Below are 12,292 nucleotides of genomic sequence, written 5' to 3'. Positions count from 1 at the left end.
TCTTGATTATGAAATCAATCTCATGAACCAAGACTAAGTAATATAGGGATATCTGTAGAACACAAAACAATCCCAGTTAAAAAAAAAACCAAAACAACAACAAGGGAATTAATGACTTGTGAGTTTTACTATAAGGCAACCATAGGGTTCAGCAAAATAGCAACTGATTACCATACCTAGGCACTCTGGAACACGGCCTCAGGCAATTGATCCACATATAGCTATGAAAACAGCAGTCAATGTCAACTGCTGTAATTTTACTGTTTACAAATACTGTGTTTTGCTAATGATGCTAGACTAACATAAACTCTCAACATTAATAACAATAAATATTTTGATTTAAACTCCCAGGGAGCTCGTTAGTGCTAGAATTGTGATTGGATTACAAATTGAGAACAAAAATAAGAAATAGAGATTTATTTATATGGCAGGAAATAATTATAGAAAACTATGTATTAACTGTTTCCCTTTCAGACCTGCTGGTATTTGAGCACAAGGCTTATTTGAATTGCATATTTTAGTGGTTTAAATTAATTTCATCTTATTTGGTAATGCACTTGTTCCTTCTGCATGTTTGGTGTGTGTGCTATAGTTATTAAAATGGAAAAGACTTTTGCTATGGTTTTGAAGGAAAATAATTTGGATGCCTGTATAGCGTACTCTATTAGTACTGAAAAAAAGCCACATAGACTAATCACCCTGGCTGCATCCTATGATGTGTTTTGATTTAAGAACCACAACAAATACACTCATAAGGATTTTGTGCTGCTGCTTTTGTAAAAGAAACCAAAAGGGAGAAGCGTGAGCTGTCCTGTGATTACCTGCTGTAGTCTGTGCTGCGATCAAGGGCTTACCGAGAGCTGTGCAGTGTCCTGGCAGCTCTCCCCATGCCAATTAACAGCTCAGAGTTGCTCATATCCCTCCTCCCTCCCTACTGTTGTATTAGATCAATTTTCTTAGGTTCTTCTATGGCTTTTTACAGTTGCCTTTACACCAATGTGGTGCCTCAGAGTGGCAAAAAGACCAAAATCAGCCATTTCAGTTTTTACATAGTCCCATATAGGATCTAGTTTTTCCTTACTTGCAGAATTATGTGTAAGGGATCCAGTATAGGACTCTCTTTCAATTTAGGGTAGAAACATTTAGTTTTAACTGAGTTTTATTATCCGTATTTTCCTTAAACTTTAAGTTAGCCCAGCTTTAAGAGCGAATTCAACAATTTCCATTTGGACCTCAATCACTAAGAGATAAGTTTATCATATATTTATAGATAATGATCTCATAAAACTGAATTCTAAAACCTAATTAACGTAATACTGTCAGGTTTATTTTCCATCACTTTAAATATAAGCATTCTGTGGAAGTAATGAATTGCCTGAGATGGACTCATGTTCCACTTAAGGACAGTCACACTCAATTTTGATAAACATCACACAAGAGAGGTCAACAAATAGCTTTTACTGATGGCATAAAACAAGTATAACTCTGTTCAATACTGAGGTAATATTAATAATCTACTTGGACTGATCTAATGGGCATTCATCCAAACTATAAAAGTGAATTTCATTTAAAAAGATTCTCATTTGCCTGATCAAACCCACACTTAGTTCTGTATTGAGCAACCTTTCTACTACCAAATCTGTCTCAAAGGGATAAACCACATTCACAACTGAAAGGTCACAGACTACATGATATCCTTCAGTTTTAGAGAGGGGTTGATAGTCTTAAAAAAAATAATCTGTAGCTGCACCTGATTTCACGTTAATGAATCTCAGCACCAAGTACAACCAACCTACCCTGTGCAAGGCTGGCCTCTTGCCACTGTGGCACTCCCGATATGCCATGGTGGCATCCCAAGCTCATCTCTATTCCCCACATGAAGACAACCAAGAATGAAAGGCAATGGCATAGCCATTTATCTGAAGAACTTATTTTTTCCACCATTTTTTTGTTGCTTTTCAAGTCTTTGAAACTCCCACTCTAAATACAGTGGTTTACTAGGAGAGGTCACCAAACACTGAGATGAAATTTCCTCCTTATTTAACTCCTTCCCAGCACAATCTGATCCTTTATTTTGTTCAGGATTGTGTATTTGAAAAGATAACAGTATCTTTATTGTTCAGGCTATTTTTTAGCATCTCTGGTTCTAGGATCCAGATATTTCCCACAGAAAATTACGCTATTACCTAAATGACTTCACTGTTCATTTTCCCCTTAATGTCTAACATGATTTCCTCTTTTTCAGCTTCAATATTTTACTCCTTGTAATTCCTCCTCCTTGCTTTTTGAAAATTATTTTCTTCTCATAGTGTTAATAGGTGTCCTCTAGTATGATAAAGAACATTTTTGCATTTGTTTTTAAAGTTTTATTTTCCAGGCACAAATAACTGTAAATGTAGTTATTTGTCCATGTTTATGGATGGGTACAACAGATGCTATTTCCTGGCGATGTCTGACTATGCCCACATATGAAGGAGGCAAACATCTAAATAACAATTTATACCAATAATTATTGATAGGAGGTGTAAATGTGCCAATGTGTAACAGTGCTGTGTGTTTCTTTTAAAGAAAAATCAGATTAATTTTAGCCACAATGCCATTCTTAAAATAAAGAGCCTATTCAATCACTGTAACTTTTCAGTGTGGGTCACCTCCTCTTTTATTTATTTATTTATTTTTGTTAATAAGAAATCACTTCTCTGTTTAACAGCAAAATGCTTAAAGTTGCTCACTTATTTCAGATACAGCCTTACTGGGTTGTCTGAATAATAACAATTTTCATTCCCATATTCTTTAATGGAGCATTTGTGTGTTTTATTTTTCCTTTTGAAGTAATACCCCAAAAGAAGATCTGAAAAAAGGAAAGGGAGGAGTTAATATTAATCTAGCACTGATAACATGCATGTCGAAAGAGTGATTCAAAATTCAGCCCCTCTAAATTTTGCTTTATCTTAATGCTCCACCTTTTAACCTGGCTTCCCAATGAATATTATAGCTCAAACTTTGTAATGATATCTCTCCAAGAACTTGTTTCTGGCTTCATAGTGCCTTATCTGCCTCACCAGGATATTTATTCCAAACAATGAAACTGTTCACCACACTAATAAGAAGTTTGTAAACTTGGGATAGAGAAGTATCACGGCACTTATTTCAAAAAGGAGGAAATTACTCTCATAAGTAAGTAGAGCCATATCAAGATCAAACCCCTTTCACAGTTCAATACAACTTTTCAGTAAACATACCATTTTGTCACTGAATTCTTCATGAATAAACACAAGGAAAGAGAAACAAATAAACTGACTGAAGAAACTCTGCCACCTACTTTTTCTTCCATAGGTGAGAAAGAGAGAAATCGGTTCTCTGCTCTGTTTCTGTTTCATGGATAGAATTCTGTTTTCTGTAGGTGTATATATTTGAAAAGCTGCGCTATAGAAGGAGAGGTCCCACAGGGATAAGCTGTTTTCTGCAATATGCCCCTTTCTGTAGAAGAAAGTAACTGTACCACACAATGTTGTACTTCATCTACCGTTGATGAAGGCATATGAAGACAGGATAGATAATTCTGGATAACTGCAAGAGTGCCAGCCGTAGTGTAATCAGTGGTACACAGATTTACATGTTGCCTAACAGATTATAATTCATCAACATAACATATATGAGGGTCTCTAGTCTCTTAAATTCTCTGATAGTCACGACACAGTTAATATGGAATGAATGAGTTAGACCTAATTTTATGTATCTAAACATGATATTATATTTGTACCTTTCTTAACTTTCTCTTTAGAGTAGACAAAAATCATGTTCTGACTGAAATGCTTAAGAAGCCATCACTGATGTTGGGAAGAAAAACGAAACCACTCTTTTTACATTTAATTTTAACATTTTCAGCAACAGATCAAGCTGTAACTGAAGGCTGTTGAACTTCCAACTCCAAAAACATTGCTATATTTGATATATTAATTTAGATTTCTCACTAGATGTTTTTCCCGCACAGAAAATTTCAGAATACATTTCCCCATTATACCAAGTGTCTTAATCAAATGTGTCAAAATTGAGCCATCTTGAGGTTCTTAGCTCATATTTGGGTACCTCAGCAAGAAGGTTTTGCAGAGGTGAATTTCAAAATTTCCGAGCAAACCGTTTAATTGGTACCAGAATTGAAAACATTGGCCTAGATGTTAGTCCCTGGTTTCTGAAATATAAAATTTATGTCTTGAATAACACATTGTTTAGCAGTTAAAAGATTAATGCTACTTCTTACTATATTTGTTTTTAAACATCAATTTACTGCCCACAATTTGATCAGATGTGGATCGGATATTTTTTTATAACAGATAAATTAAATTTACACTGTTGAACTGACATCATGAAACTATAATGTACTGAGCAACGGGGATATTGTGATATTCGAGGGGTTTGGCTACAGGCAGGAACATGCAACACAATTCAAAACGGGAGGGATGCAAAGATTATTTACATTTCTCTAACCTGTGGTTAAAGAAACTACTCCAATCCTGCCTTCCCTCCATCCCATTTTTCCCATGCTCCACTCATTTTTGCTTTTAACTGATAGTGATGCAAATGGCTCTTAAAATTTCTGAAGAGACTCAGTTCCTCCTATAGAAGCAGCGATATTAAACAATCTTGCTCTCAGGATTAAATTTTAGCTGGACTGGGTGATCCTTTCATGAAGTATGCAGACCTGTTCTCCCAGTACACCCTTGAAGTCTGGCTTCAGAAATATAGATAGAAACATGCATACTTAAGACTCTGTACCAATGTCCTTAGTTTCTAATCTGCAATCCAGAGAATGAGACAAAATTCTTTCCCTGCAGCTCCCTGTTTGTTCTTCCAGTAACAGTAACAGTTCAACAAATCATAATAGCTACAAAACTCATATAAGAAATCATCATATGCTCAATTTTTTCCTGTAGACATGTACCAGACACTACACAGTTTGCAGAGTTTCATTTATTTATTGCCTTCTCTGCTATGTTTATATACTGTGATACAGTAGCTGACTGAACTGTATAGTTGCATTAATCAAAGATTAAGGAGCATTTATTTCTAAACTAGTCCAAGGGTTTACAAATAAGCAGGCAAAAGTACTGGTAGGTAAAAGGAAAAAGTTATTCTTATTTTGTTGCATATTACCTGAAATTGCACACAAAAATTTAGACCAACACATTTTAAAATGCATTAATATTTTATGACCAGAATTTTATCTTTGGCCGTTCCCTGAAGTCAGTGACATCAAACCATTGAAGAAGGTGGCTCACAATTCAAGAACTGTTGCAAGGCGGTAGCCTCAAACCACAGAATAAGCTTACCCTTAATTATCTTACATTTCATCCTCAGGAGATGGTATAAAAATTCTAGTGTAATACCCTGTTCTTCTTATAATGAAATTCCTCTGAGAGCTATTATATGGTTGAACTATACTTTGTGGGGTGGGTTGCTTTGTTTTATTTTACCTGAAGAATCCAAAAGGAAAGATAATAAAAAACACATTGAAAAGAAATAAATCCAACCTTTCCATGCACCAGAAAGACAGGTTTGTGCTTGTATGTTCAGAACTTTCATGTCAGTGAACAACAAGCTTTTAAGACCTGATTTGGGGATTGTGTCACAGCAGAGCAGAGTGAACAGAGGGATGCTGATAAAGACAATACCTTCAAAACAACGTTTTTAGAAAGATGGAATTACTATGTGGTTTTATACCTTTTTATGGATTCAGCACCAAAAGCCGAAGAAGAAAGACATTTTTATCAAGCTGTGAAGACAAAATGCTAGAGAAACAAATCCTGACATACCCATGTAGAAAAAAAATCTTATAAATTTCTCTGAGACTTTTATGGCTAAGGCTGATTGATGCTTTCAGTTCGAAAACCAAATCTTCTCATGAAAGTAGTCACAGATAGATGTGCTATCTAGGCCTGATTCATAAACTTGTCATTTGTCAGGTCACAGGTCATATTTTATTATATTTTATCCTTCATACAATTTTTATACATATTCAGAGGTCTTCTTGAATTGTGAACCATTTTCTTCTTTTGGGTATAAGTGTGAGAATACCAAGTATGTGAAAGACAGAGAAGGGATGGCATATTTGAAAAGATGGATATTGTATGCCAGCATTATTTTATAGGTATATAGAAACACAATTAAAACAAGTATATAATGGGAAAATAGAATTGTTTTACCTAACACATAACCTTGAAAATTATAATACAACCCACCTCCCAGTCCTGGTCTCAAGCGGTTATCATAGCCATCCAGCAGACGATCCAATATCCTGGTAAATACTGTGGTGTTGTCTTTAAGTTCATCTTGTGATGACGTTTGTCCGTAGCTGAAATACAGAACCATGAAAACTGAAAACCAGTAATCCACCAATAAGCTTACAAAACAATTCAAAATTCTGTTTAATCTTGCTTATAGTGGTTTACATGCACAATATCTCCCCCATAAAACAATATTGTAGTACTTTATAGGGTTCTTTCACTGAAACATTTTCTTCTTAAATTGTACATTTTTTTGTAAAATCCTAGAAAATCAGTGCCTCTCTGTAAACAGTGAGCAAATGGAATGTCAGTTCCTCGGTGTTTATCTCATTATTCATTAATGGTTATAATGTTCTGTGCGTTCCTCAGGAAAAGGCTCATTTGTCAGCAAAAGATAACATGTTTAATTCATAGTAGTTATAAAGGGTTTGCATACAAAGAAAGATACAGTAATTTAAAACACTGACACTTAAGTACTGAAAATAAACTCTAGAGCAAAGATAAAACAAAAAATAGAGATGACTTCCGTATCGATATAGAAGTCAATCAAGTGAGTGTTCATTTTCAATATATAATTTTGCTTTATTTTCTTTCCTATTTTCCTTTAGCAATTAGATTTGGAGGAATACCTCCAACTTTTCCTTAAAAACGTGTACAAAACCATCTGTTGATACAGTAATCTCTTATGTCTATCAAGTTTCACTTACAGATCCCTAATGTATATCTTGAACTCAGCCAAAGGTCCTGAAATTTTGCTTGAACAAGGATAAAATTAAGCTTTTTGAGCTCAGCTACCAAAATCTTATTTCCATCAATACAAATGGTATGGAATCCTTGGGCTAAGTGGTTTCTGTCTGCTGTAGATGACATCAGAACCAACCTTTTTCTTAAATCTGAAACCTTTACCAAACACCCCGTCATAGATGATTCTCTTAATCATAGATTACAGTTGTCTTAAATCCAAACCCAGTATTGTTTTTTCATTCATTACTGGGAGGACTTCCATTAGAAACCTGTGTAGTCATCATGACCAAAAGCAAAAACACTGCTTTCCAAAACATCATTTTGTCTCACACATTGCTACTGAACTGGATAACCAGTGCAGTGCCAAAACCTTTTGTTAGGATCAAGTCTAGTCACAGAAGTGATCCTTCCATTGGGCAGCTCGTTATCCGTACAGCTACGGCGATCTGCGGGTCTCGGTGCTCTCTGCCAGTTGCTCCTGCTCTAACCAGCAAAGACCGTCTTATGAGGAATATACTGCTACATGAAATGATCTCGTTCTACTGAAATACCTACAAAATTATTTTCTGTTAAGCTGCATCAGTCAAACATCATTTATATATCATACACATCTGATCCACTTTTATTTAAGAGAGAAGGAGGAAAGATACCCTGAATATAGGTGCTCTGGAAATGCTTCCAAGCTATTTTGCAGTACAGATTTGAATATGTAAACACTACAAATTTAAATGAGTTTCAAAACAGACACTCCTAGAAGTTTTACTAACTTTTGTTTTATTTCAGTAAGGTGTGACTTTGTAGAGAACAATATTCAGGGTTTTTAATGCATATAGATCACTGTTTCTAATGAAGAGACAAAATCTCTAACAGCTTTAAAAAATACTATTAATTTCCTGCACCCATATCATATAATTTTGCTTAATGAAAAAAGGGTTGATTTATATTTATTTTCATACCTACAGTTGAATTTTAAGTCACAGCCATTAACATTTCTTTTTCTTTTATGCTTCCTATATGTTACCAAATAACAAGTTCTCCTGCTGTCTCCAGTGAGCATTATCTTTCAAAGGATCATTCCTCATGCGCCTTATGTAGAACTGCAACACAGGTCTTTTCACTGGATTAAATCTTACATTAACACTCATTGTCAGTAAACAAGCTGCTGTACATACATATCTCAAGGATAGTAGAAGGTCATCAGAATTAAGGTGGCAAAAGGATATAAAAGCACTTCAAAAATTGTAGTGGTAAATAAATGAGCATGTTTGCAGAAGAGGCGTCAGAAAGATGGACTGTTGGCAGTGCGCTCGGCAAGGATGCAACACAATGCACCGCTTCCATTCTGAGTGTCACATTTGTCAGTACCCTTACCTGTTCTTCCCACCATTTTATCAGAGGTAAAAAAGCACCCTTAGGGCTGGCTTTAACTGACATATGGTCACAACAAGAAGAATCTGGACATTTGTGTACATACAGAGTACTGTAACTCCAGAGGGGTTGTGATTTTTCATTCAAAACACATACGTTAAAATAGTCCTAGTGTTGCTTTTTATGACAAGAAGAATGATACGAGAAGGCTGCATCTTTCTGTATTACAGGCACTTCTAATTCATCATTCTTTTTTATCTTAAAAGATTAACAGCACTTCAGAAGAACAGGCAAGGGAAGATACTATGACAAAACGGTTTTAAAACCAGATGTATTTCATGTAAGGTGTGTACATTTTGAGGGAAAGGTGACTGTAAGCTATTGTGTTTTCATGTTAAACCACAGTATAATAAAAAACTGTGCACTAACTCCATCTACAGGTCATTATAATAGTGACACGCCACATAATTTTTAAACACTAGTCCAATGCAGTTTAATTCTCACTTTAAAAATGCACATGCATACATTAGATATATAATAAATACATTTACACATGTATATGTACACATATCTATATAATAAACCTGTTTCCACAAAATTCTCTAGCTAGGCCAGATGAAGTACTTCATGAATACTTTGAATCTCACCTTTCTTAATATATTATCAAAATCAAGGTATTGCTTCTAAAATGCCATGTCTATTCAATGCAGCAATTGTTACATGAATCACCTGATTTCATTTTCTTTTAAAGGAAATGCTTGTACGGAAGAACCTTTGCCCACCCCACTCTATCTAAAATCTTCAACCTAGCCAGAAGGTAAGTTTGTCTAGAGGTGCAGATGCATAAGGAGACACTATGGAGGTCAAGGCACAAATACACCTTTGTGGGATCGCTGTTGACAATATAAAATTTCTAGTGCTTTTTGGTCATTAGGTGACATTATTGACTGGACTTTAATATTTTTAAAATACAGAAATATAAGTCTTCTTAAACATCTTTACTGAATTCTGAATTGCAGACAGTACTTCAAGCATACTCTAAAGTCCTTGACAATCTAGTTAACTTACTAGTTGTTAGATGAGGTGTTGTATGATTACAAATTGTTCTTAATACTAATGCTGGTTTTAGATTATGATTTCAACATATATTCCGTACACATTCAGTGCAGCATGGTCTTTCAAACACAAACTGTTACGGGATTTGTGCTTACAGATTCTCCTTCATCCAAGCAGTCTCCCTTCACCAGGAAGGTCTATTTCAGATTTGCAAAAACAGCTGCTAAGGTAGGACACAATCCTGACCAACAGACAAGTAAAAGTTTTGCCTCTGCTTGCAAGAACAATAGTTACTAAATAGCACTTAAACAAAATTTAAAAAAGGCTTGATTACACTTTTTTTTTCCTCTAAAGAAACTTGTATTTCTGAGCAGTCATTATACAAGAGTAGAAAGGATTGCACAGGTGTTTAAGAGGTATTTCAATTTGTTTCAGAAAGGCTTTGCTTTTTTTTCTTCACAATATTGAAAAAGATGTTATGCAAACAAATTGTAGTTTTCTTTCAGACTTCCCTTAGTTATATTTAGCTGGGATTTGAACAGGGATTAACCTCCCCCAATACACTTAGTAGTAGTGCAGCCCATGCAGTATTTGTCTTACGCTGCTGTATTAAGTTAAATGTTCCAAAAATACGTTAGTGCGTTAAAGAATATCACCCCACCTTCTTTCAGTCAGTGCATTCAGGAGGAGGCTCCAGGCCCAGAGGCAGTCACAAAGCACCAAGAGTCTCTTCATGGTGGGCTCTGAAACTAAAAGGAAAATAACCATCAACATCCTCTGAATTAAAACAGGTACTGTGAAAAAAATGTCCAATTTAGGAAACTTTTGCAGCATAATTTGATGTCAGGCAACAACCTCACAATACTACAGCTCCTGTCATCCAGAATAAGGGAGCATGGTTTTGGCTGCTCTCATTTACCTTTTACTTTTAGACAGAGGCTTAGGGTGGGATTTATTTTGCGGTAAGGGAGTATTCCTGTTTGCATTATTCTTGAAATTTAACAAAACCAGTTATGAGTTAAAGCTGCTGTCCCCAAACTCTGTACCAATTCTTACTCACTTCCCTCCTGTGTTGAAAATGTGACAAGGCGCCTCTATAACATTTCCAGATAACCAAGTGTAACTGGTTTTTGTTTGGCTTGAACCAGCCTGAGTCCTTCCAAACCTCTTGGAAGGTGTCAGTGTGTGGTAGTGTGACTGGGGAGAGAGCGGTGCTTCCCTCACAGCTACTGCTTTGCTTTGATGTGGTGGAAGCAACTTCTTCTACAGATATTACTACTCTTTCCTGAAATACTGGCATCAGAGAAGGAGTAAAATGATCAGATTCTGACTCTGTGATCAGCTGCTACATATGTACACTAATATTTTTGTTGGGCTAAAGGGCACAATTCATAATCAAACCATGTGCTGACAACCTACACACCATCTCCTACATCTCTACCAGTCTCTGCTGCTAGGAAATGGTTTTGCATTAGCAGCCTTCTCATCCTCTTCAAATATCTCCAGTCCTCCCTCCAGACTTCCCCAAGTTACTCTCAGTTTACCTGTGAGCAAAAACTAACACAACTCGGGTTTCTTTCACTTTCTAATAAACCATAAAATACAAAGTTAACTGGTATTTGTGGAACCGGTGTTCCAGATACAGCTGGCTGCCTGGGAGATGCTGCAGGTCCGTTATCTGTGTGCTGGAATCCAGGCGATTTTTAGTATTCATTACATTAAAAAAGGGCAACGAAATAAGAAGCCTGTATTTTCCTTCAGTAGTGAATTGGAGGTTTTTTAAATGCCTAAGAAAACAAAGCACTGTATGTGCAAATGTTGTTGTACCTTTAAATAAAGCTACCCCAATTCACTGCATACTCTCAGGGACAATTTAAATCAATAAAATATCATTACAAAGCGGCATGTAAGCAATGAGATACAATTAATGCGTTTATAGCCAAATGATCGGCAGATAAGCATAGACTGGGGCTGAGCTAATCTCACTGGGTAGCAAAGAGCTGGCTGTGACTGGGAAGCGTGGATAAAGATCTTCAGGGACGAGACTGCATCTTAACTTGCCCTGTAACCAGCCCCCTTACAAAGGGAAAGGCAACATCTGTGGCTTCAAAAATCGCCTTCTCCCGGTCCTGCCAACTTCTGCCTCTACAAAAGGCTCCTCGGGATAAAGAACGGAAAGTGAATTATTCCCAACTATCTTGATCTGTTGAGCTCCGCGCTCGCCCCCCTCCCGGCACCACCCCCCGCTTCAATAAACCCATACAGGCGCTATAAATCCTGGAGAAGGAAAGTTTCTTGCAGCTAGAAAAAGCAAATGTTAGCAAAGACTTTCAAGGAGCGCTGGACCCCCGCAGCCCCCAGCCCCTGGCCTCCCTCTGCCCGCACCGCCTGGGGAACCAGCTCGGCTTTTCCCATTCAAAATGGGAGAAAAATCCACGTTTTGGGAGAATGTCAGCAGCGCCCGTGGGAAAAAGGAAAAAAAAAAAAAAGAAAAAAATTAAAAAGGGGAAAAAATTAAAAACCGGGGGAAGAAGGGAACATTTTGATGCAGTTTTGACTCCTGGTGAGAGATTTGCCCATCTCTGAGGCGTAAATCGAGACTTGTTTTCCTCCCGGCATTTCAACTTTGTATTTTCCCCTCACCCCGAGAAAGCCACCCCTCCCACTGCCTCCCGCGGAGGGGGAAAACGGGGGGAAAAAAGAGCCCCAAACCCAAAAAAAACCTTTCCCAAGCGACCGGTGGAAATCAGTCCACGCTAAAAAATAAATAAATAAGGCAAATTACAAAGCCCATCGATCGCTGCGGATTTTCAGGCTGGAGGGATAGGGAAAAAAATCCC

The 12,292-nt window shown here is 36.7% G+C and overlaps 1 protein-coding gene across 1 annotated transcript in view; it reads right to left on the bottom strand.

The window, feature by feature from the left end:
- GABRA1 (gamma-aminobutyric acid (GABA) A receptor, alpha 1) overlaps positions 1 to 10,226 on the bottom strand; it is a 38,002-nt gene extending 27,776 nt beyond the window's left edge. Inside the window, exons 1-2 of the mRNA XM_010014964.1 lie at positions 10,114 to 10,226; positions 6,240 to 6,352 (exon numbers count right to left, since the gene is read on the bottom strand). Of these exons, the coding sequence (XP_010013266.1) occupies positions 6,240 to 6,352; positions 10,114 to 10,226 (226 nt within the window). The remainder of the gene's footprint in view (positions 1 to 6,239; positions 6,353 to 10,113) is intronic.
- Between the last annotated feature and the right edge of the window lie 2,066 nt (positions 10,227 to 12,292).

The sequence above is a fragment of the Nestor notabilis genome, unplaced genomic scaffold (genome assembly GCF_000696875.1).
Source record: "Nestor notabilis isolate BGI_N333 unplaced genomic scaffold, ASM69687v1 scaffold32525, whole genome shotgun sequence".
Lineage (NCBI taxonomy): Eukaryota > Metazoa > Chordata > Aves > Psittaciformes > Psittacidae > Nestor > Nestor notabilis.
This window is presented reverse-complemented; position numbering and strand designations above follow the sequence as displayed.